Raw genomic sequence first — 12,388 nt, 5'->3', positions numbered from 1 at the left:
CACTATCTGGCTTTCATCTCATCTTGAAGAAAGATTCACTATATCCAGTTGAAAGCATGACCCAGGAAGTCCCAGGTGGATAGCACTCTGCTAAGGACTAGTCAGGACTAGACTAGATGCCACAGTTCCTATGTCCCGTCTCTACCTCAACTATGTCTCAAGTATGTGTGGACATCTCTTGACTTTCTTTATCATATTACCATTTACAGGCATACTTTAAAGACTTTCTTTCGCCTACATTGTGAATTTTACTGTAGTGGTAGGTGACTAATCTGCTCTATTCCCCAGACGGCAGTATGTGGCGATTTTTTTTTTTAACATTCTGTCCACATAGCATGGTTGATAGAGTCTGTCCCCCTCAGATCCTTCCCCCTCCACACCCTCAACACTCAAACTGCCCAATGGACTGAGGCTTCTGAGGGTTTAAGAGTTTTCTTGGGGCTGGTGAGATGGCTCAGTGGGTAAGAGCACCCGACTGCTCTTCTGAAGGTCCGAAGTTCAAATCCCAGCAACCACATGGTGGTTCACAGCCACCCGTAATGAGATCTGATGCCCTCTTCTGGTGCGTCTGAAGACAGCTACAGTGTGCTTACATATAATAAATAAATAAATAAATCTAAAAAAAAAAAAAAAGAAAATATTTAAAAAAAAAAAAAAAAGAGTTTCTCTTGTCAGGAAAGTTTGTCTAAATTACCCTGAAATTCACAACTATGTATTTGTCCCAAGCCGCTGGACTTGGGTGTTCAGTGTCTTCTGAGGAATCTAATATTGAAATCAGGAATTGAGATCTTATGTATCTCCCTTGAGAGCTTAAATGGACGGCATGGTTTTCACACAGCCGCTGGCTGCCAGGGTGCACAGACTTTATGCAGCTAACCCCATTCTTGGCTCACTTCCCAGAGCTGTGAACAGAAGTTACCTAGTTGAGAGCTTGCCATGAACTTTGCCCCAGTTTCAACACAGCCTGAACGTTGGGAGGGCGACTCTATCAGGTGACTCCGGTGACTTTTATCAACAGAGTAATGTTACCAAGTCAGGACGCCTGACCAGGTTCCCGGGTCAGCACTGGTTATATGAACAGAATGGAACAGCTTACACTGGGCCTGTGCTCCCCACTCCCCACCCCCAGCAACCATTCTGCTGGAAACATTCAGAAACTAGGGGGCAGTGAGTCTGTGGGGGAACGGGAGTGTCCGTTCTCTTCATCTGAGTGAAGCGTGACCTGGGCAGTGGGACAGCCACCTTGAACTGATGTCAAGGCCTCCTTTAATCATTCCTGGTGCCTTGACTGCAGCTGTTCTCACATCCCCTAGAATCGGGGTCCTTGTGACCTCCATGGTCATCAGACAGAAAGCAAGTTCCTAACTCCCCTTCCAGGAGACCCCCCAGAAGACTCTGTCCCAATTCAGTCTAATCTATCCTTCTGTCTTCGTGAGAATGGTATCAATCAAGATACCCAACCCAGAGAAGGAAATCTGTACATTTTTATATGCTTGTATTCAATGGATATGGTATTTAATGGATTTGAATTAATTTTTTTCTAGCCCAAATTTTGCCATACATTAACATAAAGTGAGGTAACTCCCTAGTCCTCCCGTCTGTCACCATGCAGGCTGTTGAGAGCCTCAATGTGTCCTCAGAGGCTCCACAGACCATCTGTATTCGGATGTCTCTCTGATATCCGTTTGTTTGTTTGTTTGTTTGTTTGTTTGTTTTTAACTGCTTTGATGAGTTTGATACTTTTCCAGCTATTTCAAACAAACCCTAGCTTTCTTTAGTGCCTCATGAAAAACTCATGAGTAATTGAATTTTAATTGCTGAGTAAGAATTAAATAAGTTAGAGGGACAGTGACTTATTAAATAACCTCTCATCATTAATAAAACTGTATTATGTTTTTTAAGGCATGTCTACTTCCCCGGTGCTCAGGAGGCTGAGGCAGGAGGATTGCAAGAAGGAAGAAGGGAGAGAGGGAGGGACAAAGACTATGTAGCAGAGCCCCGTGGGCATCAAATACTAGGCTACCTACTATCTGCATGGCACTTATTCTCTAGTATTCCCCCCAAACCTGGCTATTGTTCTAATATACCCAGTTCCCCCCCACACATACACACACTTTTCTGTCGTAAAAATACTGAAAACTAAAATTGCCCTTTCTCCCCAAACTTCTACAGCCTGAACCTGAAAAGCCTCAAGGAGACTTTAGAGAAATCATGGTTTGGAAAATGCTTGTACCCAGTACATGGGCTACAGAGAAACTGCAGCAGAGCCAACTGCCAGCCTCGACCAGGAGAACGCCCTCAGATGTTGCTGCCTTGCTCTATCAGAAGCTCCTTAGAGCCCAGTGGGTAGAAGTCCCAATGAATGTGTCCTGGATACAGCTGTGGGTAGAATTTTTCCTGGCAGATGGTGGATGGGGTGTAGGCTATTCTACTGTGACCTTCCCCCATACTTCTCTCTGTGCATGTCACAAGACCTTGTTTCCAAGTTCCTTCCCTATACCAAAGGGACCTCATTAAGAAAAAACCCAAGGAAAGGAACCTCTCGTCGGCATTGGTAATACATCCGTGTCATCTCGAGGCTTGGGAAACTGAGGCATGAGGGTGTCAGGTTCCAGTCCAACCTGGACTATAACAGAGAAAAACCCTACTTAGGAAGGTGGGGAGGCTGGTGGGAAGAGAGAGGGCGAAGGAATCTTCCTTACCTGGACACAGAACCAGAAAAGAATCTGAGCATGTGTTCTGTGCTGGTTGTGGATTTTGCTTTGTTTGCTGCCTCGACACAAGCCAAGGTTATCTGGGAAAGGGGGACCTCAGCTGAGAAAATGTCTCCATCAAATTATCTGGGGGTTACTCCTCCTTTTCCTCCTCCTCCTCCTCCTCCTCTTCTTGTTCCTCCTCCTCCACTTTGGGTGATGCCTCTACTGGTCAGGTGTTCCCAGGTATTTTAAGAAAGTAGGCTGAATAAGCCATAAAGAGAAAGCCAGGGAGCAGCGTTCCTCCATAACTTCTGCTTCAGTTCCTGCCTCCAGGCTCCTCCTGCCTTTGAGCTTCTGCTCTGACTTCTTTCATGCTGGACTGAGGGGTATGGAAGTGTAAGCCAAGTAAACTCCCCGGGCTGCTTCTGGTCATGATGTTTGAACACAGCAATAGAAACCTAACAAAGACTCCTCCCTAAATCCCTCGCCTCCCACTTGATTACCACCAGGTCATACTCCTTTTCCGCAAATGTGTCTCAACTATGCACTTTCCATCAAACTGAGCATTAAAACACACACGTTTCCATACGACTTTGAGACTTCACTTCTGAAGGTTCTCGTATCACTTTTATTAAACGAGTTTATGTTTCCTCTTAGCTGCCTGTCTTGTGTTATAGGGCATCAAGCATGAGCCTAGCAATGGGTAAAGAAATCCCTCCTCCTGTGCTGACCACTCTCTGACTGGCAGGTGGCTGTGGCCTAAATGTGCGGGAATGAGAGCGTTTGCTCACACACATCCTCTCCCCTGCCTCGAAGACAGGTCTGAAGGTTGGCACACATGGGATTCCTGGCTTCTGTTTCCTTCCCCAGCTGCTCTGCTGCCTCCTGGACTAAATGTTCTTCCTCCCCTTGTGTCGCCATGACAGAGCTCATCACACCAAGAGGTTCTCTCCCCACCGTTGGTTTGCTTTGGAAAGTTGATGTGCACACAGGAAGAAGGAAAGAAAGAAAAAAAGAAATAAAGACAGACAGAAAGGAAGGAAGGAAAGAGAAAAGGGGAGGGAAAAAGAAAGAAAAAAAGAAAAAGAGAGAGGAAAGAAGGAAGGAAGGAAGGAAGGAAGGAAGGAAGGAAGGAAGGAAGGAAGGAAGGAAGGAAGGAAGGAAAGAATTTTAGTTTTGCTGCAGCCTATATGTGTATTAGGCATCTGAAAAGGAGGCCCCCAAGTCAACCCAAAGCCACTTCGGGAGGGAAGATGAGAGCAGGAACACTGGCCCAAGATTGAAGGACACAATTTTCGGTTACACAACTGTGTTTAATCATGGTTCCTTTTTATTCCTGGCACTTTTCTTGGATAGCTCCAGTTTCCATAGAACGTGCTTTATTTCTCGCAGCTGGATTGAACCCAGGATCCTGCATGCGCCAGTCAAGGACTTGACAATGAAACTCCATTCCCAGCCCTTGAATCAGCACTATTTTGATAATTATATCAATTTTTTTAAATGTAAATCTAAAGCAGTTTTATGTTCAGATGAAGTCATCTGAAATGATATTCTTACAATGTATTTGTACCTTTCCCCAACCTCCAAACCATCATATAATAGGTTATATTTTAGGAGACACATGCAAACACTCACTACCCAACTGTTTGTGGAAGAAAGTCTGGAGCTGCTGCCATGCATCCAACTGGGCCATGGCATGAGGCTTGGGCTCCCCTCCAAAGGTGATGTTGGCACCCACCAGGAGGTGCATGCCAGCGCTGCACAGCGGGAAGTAAGGGGGCTCGATGTAATGCCCTGCTGCTGGGTAGCAGATGATCTGGGGCTTCTCCTTCCCGTGCGCCTGCAGGCGTTTGGAGATCTCATCAGCATAGAACTCGCTCTTCCAGTTGTGGTCGTCCTGACCTACGAGGAACAGGAAGGTCGTGTCAGACCTTTCCACGGGAATGAAGCTCTTCTTGTCTACCAGAGGGCTTTGCAAAGCATCTACAACATCCTTGAGGCCATCCTTGGTCATTTTGACCTGATTTCTCAGGATAGTCACAGGGGGTATAGTCTCATCCTTGTAGGAGATGGTGTTCCCAACAGCAGCCACGGAGCCATTGATGACCACAGCAGCTGTGATGCCCTTCAGGAAGGAGGCCATAGCAAGGCCAAGTTCACCCCCTTTGGAAATCCCAAGCAGCCCAATTCCAGGTCCTTTTACCTGAGAAAGAAACAAATGAAAAATGGAGATTTAGTCCAGGAACAGTATTGAGCAGTGAGTAGACCTAGCCAGAAAGTCAAATAACCCTGGGCCAACATCAGCATTTTCTTTTCAAAGCCACCATGGAGGAATGGAGCTACATTGGCCACTAAACTGTTGAGGCAATGGACCCAAGAAACTAAGGAAAACACACATTCCTGCTGTCTGATCTCTCACTGGACAGGAGCACCGATGTGGCCTTTCAATTCTGCCACAATCACTGGTATTTTGCCTTCCACTTTCTCCAAAGGAGCCCCCTCCCCCACATCCTCTCCTACCTCCTCAGACTCTTTGGTCCCCACCCCCACCCCGCATGCATGCCCCTCCCCTCAGCTCTCCATACTGCAGTGAGAAAACAGAAGCTCCAGCAAGAAAGCCTCCTCCCTCCCCAGGCCCTCTGTTCCTGGAGGCTCAGGCTCTCAGAGGACCACATGATCTCAGCGGCCACCCTCTGGCTGTGTCTGGGATGCTGCCCACTATCTTTCTCCAGGGATGGCCTCCCACACATACTTCCAGCCTCCTTCCCTGTAAACCTCTCTGCTGGTCCTCCTTGGGTCCTCCCTGCTCTGGGCTCTTCTGTTTTCTCACAGCCCTGGGCCCCCAGCTGTGCTAGCTAAGACTTTGTTCCCTGCCCTGGTTCCCTACAAAAGCTATGGGAAGATGCTGTACTGGCTGGTTGTGTGTCAAACTGACACAAGTTAGAGTCATCAGAAAGAAAGAAGCTTCAAATGAGAAAAACCCCTCCATGAGATCCAGCTATAAGACCTTTTCTTAATTAGTGGTCAATGGGGGAGGGCCCCGCCCACAGTGGGTGGTGCCACCAGTGGCTGGTGGTCCTGGGTTCTATAAGAAAGCAGGCTGAGCAAGCTATGAGGAGCAAGCCAGCAACCAGCACCCCTCCATGGCCTCTGCATCAGATCCTGCCCCCAGGTTCCTGTTGGATTTGAGTTCCTGTCCTGACTTCTTTCAGTGATGAAGTGACAGCTGAATAAACCCTTTCCTCCCCGACTTGCTTTCTCGTCGTGTTTCGTTACAGCAATAGAAACCCTGACTAAGACAGTGCTTGTTGTACTCTCCTTTCTCCATTCCCTGCTGGGTGCCTTCGGGTGGCACTGTCCACGAGGACTGCTCCTGTCCTGAGTCCCAGTGTCCTCTGGGCTATAAGCAAAAGGCCATTTGGCTGACATCTCATAGAAGCCAACCAATCATCAAGTTTTAGTTCTCAACACAATTAGACTCCCCTGGGAGTTTCAGTGAGGAACCTTGGCTGGGTCAGCCTAAAGACTTGCCTTTGAGGGAATTTTTTAGTTTCATTGATTGAGGTGGGGATATACACCATGAATGCAGGTAGCACTATTTCCTGGTCCAAGCCCTAGGTTATATAAAACTGGAAGAGCTGAGTGTTAGCACGCTCAGATTCTGGGCTCTCCCATCCTGACCGTGAATGTGACATGATTCACACTCTGCCTCTGTGACTTGCTGGCTTTGGTGGAGTATAAGCTGGAACTGTGAGTTAAAACAAGCCCTTTCCCTGTAGGTTGCTTTTGTTGGGGGTATTTTCATCTTTACTCACAGCAACAAAAATGAAACTAGAATATCTACTTATCAAGGGAGAAAACAGAAATGTCAAAGTCACGGAATGGGAAACTGGCAAAATCAGACCTCTGAACTCAGACTTCTCTCTAGATGCACCCTCACAGGCTCCGCTTCTCTAAGAGCATCAATGCTTCCAACCACGTCCATGTCTGATTATAAAACTATAAAATGAGCAAGAGTTGCCAGCCCAGCCTGTGCTATGCTGAACCAAGAAAGCTCAGAGCACTCTGGTCTCCTGCTGTTGATTCTTAAGTCACTCTTACATAGTTCACCCTGTGCCTCCCACAGGGATGAAGGGACATGGGAACACAGGGACAGGGGGACGCGGTGACACAGGCAGCAGAGAGCTGCCGAGCATATCATATGAAAGAGTACTGGCTGGAAACGGCTCTACAGTTTTTTTTTTCTTTCTCTTTATTTGTATCAAACCCAGGGATCTCAAATCGCCTTGGGCTCTTTGGGGAATAAAGAGATGGAGGCTGTAATCAGTTTGCTCATTCTGTGGAATGAAACACACACATGAGACTCTGATAGGGGGCCAATAAAACTTGAGGGGACCTCACCTCGGGGTGGCTGCGCAGGTAGTTCACGGCTTCTTCAAAGTACTCCATGTGCATGGTTTCCATGTTCTTGGGGAGGTCATCGTAGTTGTAATAAGCCAGAGCCATGACGGCAAAGCCCTTCCCAGCCAGCAGGCTCGCCCGATACTCCAGAAGGCCACCTCCAACTCCAAAAAGGTCTATGATCCCAGGAAAGGGTCCAGGTTCTGCAGAAAAACAAAACAAAACAAAACAAAACAAAACAAAACAAAACAAAACAAAACAAAACAACACAAAACAAAACTAAATGTTACTGAGAGCTGTTTGCACTGGCATCAAAGGTGCTTCCTGCTTCTGTGACGAGGACAAGGTTTTGAACAGACCGTGAAATGTGCTGAAAGAGTTCTGCCTTCAAGCATCTGGAGGGTAGCCTGGGCTAAATCTACACCCCCTTCATACCTAAAACCTCAAAGCTCCATAAGTGTTTACAAAGGCATTAAAGGGACATTTAGAAGTTAAGGGAAAAAATGGGGTGCCTAGCATGTGTGACCCAAACACACATACACAGACAAACAGGCAACCCTTATAATAACAACAATAAAAACACTGTCCCTTTCTGTCTCCCAAACCAGACAATGCCAGCTGTCACTGAGGATATGCAGCAAGCAGAACCATCACATGACGCTGGTGTAACACAAAACACTGTACTGTGTAGACACCAGCCGGCTGTTGCTCACAAAGTCCAACCTACACACAACCTTATATATGGTTATGTAAGACAGTCCTTTCTCTCTGAAGTATGAATGAGAAATGAAATGAAACCTGTGTTCACACACAAACACGAAGTGTTCGTAGCCATGTTAGTCATAATCGCCAGACTGCAAACAAACACAACGTCCCTCCGCCGGTGAATGGCTACAAACCGTGTTCCATCCATAGGGTGGTGCAGTATGAGGAAACAGAAAGGCCTGATGGGTAGAAGACCCCATGAATCTCAAATGCATTCTGCTAAGTGAAGGGACAGAGACTCAAAAGGCTGCATGTTCATTCTGCATTTGTGTGTGTGTGTGTCTTAAATATTTCCACAATTTGTATAAGAGGGGTTATCTTTTGTATGTCCAAATTAAACAATAACCCATTGCTACGGTTAATCATGATTTCAAATTGATTGGATCTAGAATCAATGAGCCACACCCATGGGCATTTCCAGAATGGATTAAATGAGGAGAAAAGCCCCTCCTCCCAGGGTGGGCAGCGCCTTCTGCTGGCAGTCCAGACACCAAGCAGTCTGAGGAAAGGCCTGGTTTGTGTGCTCCTTGTTTGCTGGGTAAGCCAATCCACCCTGTTTGCTGTCATCTTGGCTGACGCTGGAAACCCAGCTTCTTTGGCCTTCCAACCTAGCTCTCGAGGAATTCTACAGGCCTCCACGGTCACACTGGGATGGCGGAGGCATGCAGTGGCTGTGGGGAGCAATAACTATGTTCTCAGCCTCTCAAGTGCAAATGGCCGTTATCAGAGTGCATAGCCCATGGCGAATCTAATAAACCCCTTTGCACAATAGAACTTCTGTCGATTCTAATCCTCTAGAGAGCCCTGACGTAGGCTCTCAGCAGACACTTCATGGGCACCAGAAAGCCCCACTGTGGCCAGTCCCTTTTTCTACACCACTGTGGGTTTTATGTGCTGATGTCCCTTTGTGTCATCGCCTCTTAAGTGTGTGCCTTACATTGTTTGTGTTTAGCTAACAAGGCACTTGCTGTCAAACCCGATGTCCTGAGTTCAATCCCCAGGACCCACATGGTGGAAGATGAGAACTCATTTGAACTGTACTCTGACATCCACACATGTACCCCACATATACACACACTAAATAAGTATTTTAGCCTGCCTACTTCATGAATTCTATCTTAGTGACTAGAGACAGATGGGGGGGGGGGGCGGTGTCCACCTGTGTTGTGGGCATGGGCACGTGATAAGCACTGTTTAAGTCTGTTAAAACTGATCTTACTATTAAGAAGTTCCTCAAGTTTATATTGAGGAATGTAAACTTGGTGTTCTTCTCCTGGTGTCTAAGATATAAGGGATAGGGGAATCTGATTTCCTAGTCAACTGCAATTGAACTCTTCTTTGCAGTCTTGGCCACCATGAACAAAAGGAATAATGGTCTAACAGGTAGCCTACCCTGTGCCAGCACCGTCTTGAACATTCCATGATGGCTACACAAAGACTGGCTGGGCAGCACTGCTCCTGGAGGTGTAGCTGTGGTCAGGGCCCTTTGAAACAACTTGCACCAGACCTTTTCTTTTTCCACCTTGGTGTGTGTGTGTGTGTGTGTGTGTGTGTGTGTGTGTGTGTGTGTGTTGTGTGTGTGTGTTTGGTGGGGGGTGGGGGGGGGATGGGAAGCACTTCTCCTGCTAACCTGGTAGTTGTACCTGGAGGTCAATCTGTGTTTGGTCTAAAACACAAATCTCAGTGGTTGTGATTGGAGCTAAGAGGCTAGGTTGTAACTGATCAAATGAACTTTAACTATGTGAACAGGCTACTCAGCAAGTCCTCCAGGAGACACTCTTTTTTTAATGCTCCCCCCACCCACCCCCAGCGCACCAACATTAGGCAAAGGCTTCTCTTGCATGCTCTTTTCTTGCCTGCTCTCTATGTAGGCTAAGCTGGTAACAGAGACAACAGGAATCAGAGAGGGAGAAAAGGCAGAGCTGCAGCTTTGATAGCCGAGCACTTAGCAGACCAAGCCCTGAAGCCCCTAAGGTAGGCTGCTGCTCTCGCCCCTCAGCAGTCCTGTGAGGTGGTGTGTGCCCAGCACCTGGCACCCAGTTCCTGAATGGATATCTCAGCTTCCAAGCAACTGGCACGGTGTCAGCCTGCAACTCCTCCTCTGAGCATAGCCCTGGCAAAGGGCAGGCTTCCCAAGTTGTCATGGCAACAGTCACTGGGCTGTGAAAGAGTTCAGACAGCCGGATGAAGAAACAACCAATGATTTAAGCAGAGCCAGGGAAAGAATAAAAGTGGAAATAAGGAGATGGCAAGAGAGAGTAGGGAGTCGACGCTAAAGAAGACTGAAAGCTCGAAGCTCCGGAGTGCTGGTCACCAGAAGACTCCAGACAGCTGCCAGTTCTATCGAGGGTCTTAGACTTACGGATATAACATTGGCCAGAAGTGAAGGGACCTGATGCCCAAGACCTTCCTGACAGTGACACTAGAGGATGCCACCAATTGCTGCTTTTGCCCACTGCTGTGGCTCTCTGCTGGTGAACACTAGGGGAATGACCAGCGATTGCAGAGCTTGCTTCCCTGTGATCTCAGCTTAGGTTGAGCAAAAGATTCAGGCAGCTGTGGGTCAATTACTCCGACTTCTAGAGATTCAACTCGATTTATTCATAGCTCCAATAGTGGGGGCGTTTGGACTATTTTTAAGCAATGTACTTTCTGGGGCAGACATGTCACAAAATAGGGCAGAATTACATATTCATCTACCTAGCTAAAAACTTAATTCTTCCCAGAGTAACTGAAAAAACACTTCCACTCTCTCTAGCGGTGTGTTGAGTGGCATTTCCTCCAAGCAAAATTGACATTAGTTGGAAATGGCAGGCTTTGAAAGTTTTGTCACTCTTGAAGCTGCACAATATATCCTATAGTTTAGGGTTTTTGTTTTGTTTGTTTGTTTTTGATTTTTCAAGACATGGTTTCTCTGTGTAGCCCTGGCTGTCCTGGAACTCACTCTGTAGACCAGGCTGGCCTCGAACTCAGAAATCTGCTGGCCTCTGCCTCCCAAGTACTGGGATTAAAGGCATGCGCCACCACTGCCTGGCTCTGTAGTTTAGTTTTGCATGTTGCTTTTGCACTTGTCTTTGGTTATTAAAGAGGCAAAACAATCTCCTATTGCTGGTCTACAGGAAAGGCCTCCCTCCTAGTCTATGTAAGTCTTAGAGTGCAATGGAAAGAAAAACTGCAGAAGGAAGAAACGACCCCTGTTTTGAAAAGGGGTTTTGCTTTGTTGACCAGACTGGCTTGGGGCTCCGATGTCAAGGCAGCCTTTTGCTTTGGTGTCCCAACCTTCTGCACAGTTCAAAATGGATTAACATTTAAAAAAATATTTAAAGATGGCTATTGATTTGGAGATAGGATTTTTTGTTTGTTTGTTTGATTTTTAGTTAGTCCTGTTTGTCCCAGAACACACTCTGTAGCTGGCTTGGTACTCAGAGATCCCAGTAACTCTGCCTCCCCAGTACTGGGATCAAAGGTTGTCCACCAACCACACCGGGTGTATAACTGCTACTTTTCATTTTATTGTTACAAGGGTCTTGTCCCTTTCCTTAAAACTTACTAGTGGCATTAGTCTTGTAACTTAGCAGCGGAATTGAAGGACCAGCTTCAGGCAAACAGCATCACCATAACAGGCTCCTTCCAGTCCAATCCTGTCTCCTTCCCACCGAGTCCTAGATCTTTTGGAGCTACCCTTTTCTTCACTTCTGAGTTCGAGGCCAGCCTGGTCTAGAGTGAGTTCCAGGGCAGCCAGGGCTATACAGAGAAACCCTGTCTCAAAAAAAAACAAAAAACAAAAAACAAAAAAACAAAAAAACCCACAAGGGAACTTTGAGCAAAGGGAATGTGGAGGGCTGCTCACCTGGGGGCAGGAAGAGCGTGGCGCGCACCCGGCCCTCTCGTACGGGCACGCGCCGCACCCCCGGAGCCAAGAAGTGACGCTCGTGCACCGCATGTGCAAGCCGCTGCCCGCCGTCGGGCTCGTGTCCGTCCAGCACCTCCAGCTCCACCACGAAGGGCGTCTGCACGTCGCGCTTGACCAATCGCCAAAAAGGCCGATCGGGCTCCATGGCCCAGAGCAGCCCCATGGGCTCGAGCCCCGAGAAGCTGCCGCCCAGCGCGGGCGTGCGCGCCAGGTCCAGCTCGCCGTGGGAGTCCGCGCGGTAGCGCGCGTGGGCTCGGAAGAGCGCGCCCTTCTCGTCGCGCAGGACAGAGCGCAGCGTGACGGGCTGCTCCGGGGCCAGGCCGCGCACGGCGATGCTCAGCGGTTCGTCCCAGCAGCTGCGGCCCGAGGGCTCAAGGTTCAGCGTCGCCTCCATCTCGAGCTGGACTGGAAGAGGAGGGTGGCCTGGGCTCCTGGAGTAGTTAGTAGTTGCGGGCGGGACCACTCGCTGCAGTCCCATTGGTTGGCCTCAGACAGACACCTCCTAAGAGTTGTGAGACTTCTTTGTGCAAATCCTGGTTTCGCAATTGAAAGGAAGAATGTTTGCTAAGAACAAAGAACCTGCTGGAGAGTCCACAAAGTGTCTAAATCAAAG

At 47.9% G+C, this 12,388-nt stretch overlaps 1 protein-coding gene and 1 long non-coding RNA gene across 4 annotated transcripts in view; one reads left to right on the top strand and one right to left on the bottom strand.

Annotated features, from left to right (window-relative positions):
* Gm40474 overlaps positions 1 to 3,352 on the top strand; it is a 35,451-nt gene extending 32,099 nt beyond the window's left edge. For 2 of the 3 annotated variants that reach the window (XR_872871.3, XR_003950094.1), the window contains exon 4: positions 2,173 to 3,184. This is a non-coding gene — a long non-coding RNA (predicted gene, 40474). Of the gene's footprint in view, positions 1 to 2,172 lie in introns of all 3 variants that reach the window. The other variant, XR_872870.2, reaches the window with a different exon arrangement.
* A 656-nt stretch (positions 3,353 to 4,008) lies between these two features.
* On the bottom strand, positions 4,009 to 12,177 carry Acot1 (acyl-CoA thioesterase 1). The gene is made up of 3 exons (NM_012006.2): positions 11,713 to 12,177; positions 7,098 to 7,300; positions 4,009 to 4,899 (listed from the first exon to the last, which is right to left on the bottom strand). Exons 1-3 carry the CDS (start codon positions 12,167 to 12,169, stop codon positions 4,300 to 4,302), a joined length of 1,260 nt encoding a protein of 419 aa, NP_036136.1. The 5' UTR covers positions 12,170 to 12,177; the 3' UTR covers positions 4,009 to 4,299.
* Positions 12,178 to 12,388: the final 211 nt, after the last annotated feature.

This window comes from Mus musculus, chromosome 12, assembly GCF_000001635.26.
Source record: "Mus musculus strain C57BL/6J chromosome 12, GRCm38.p6 C57BL/6J".
NCBI classification, from domain to species: Eukaryota; Metazoa; Chordata; class Mammalia; order Rodentia; family Muridae; genus Mus; species Mus musculus.
Note: the sequence above shows the minus strand (reverse complement) of the source record. Positions and strands in the feature narration are given on the sequence as shown.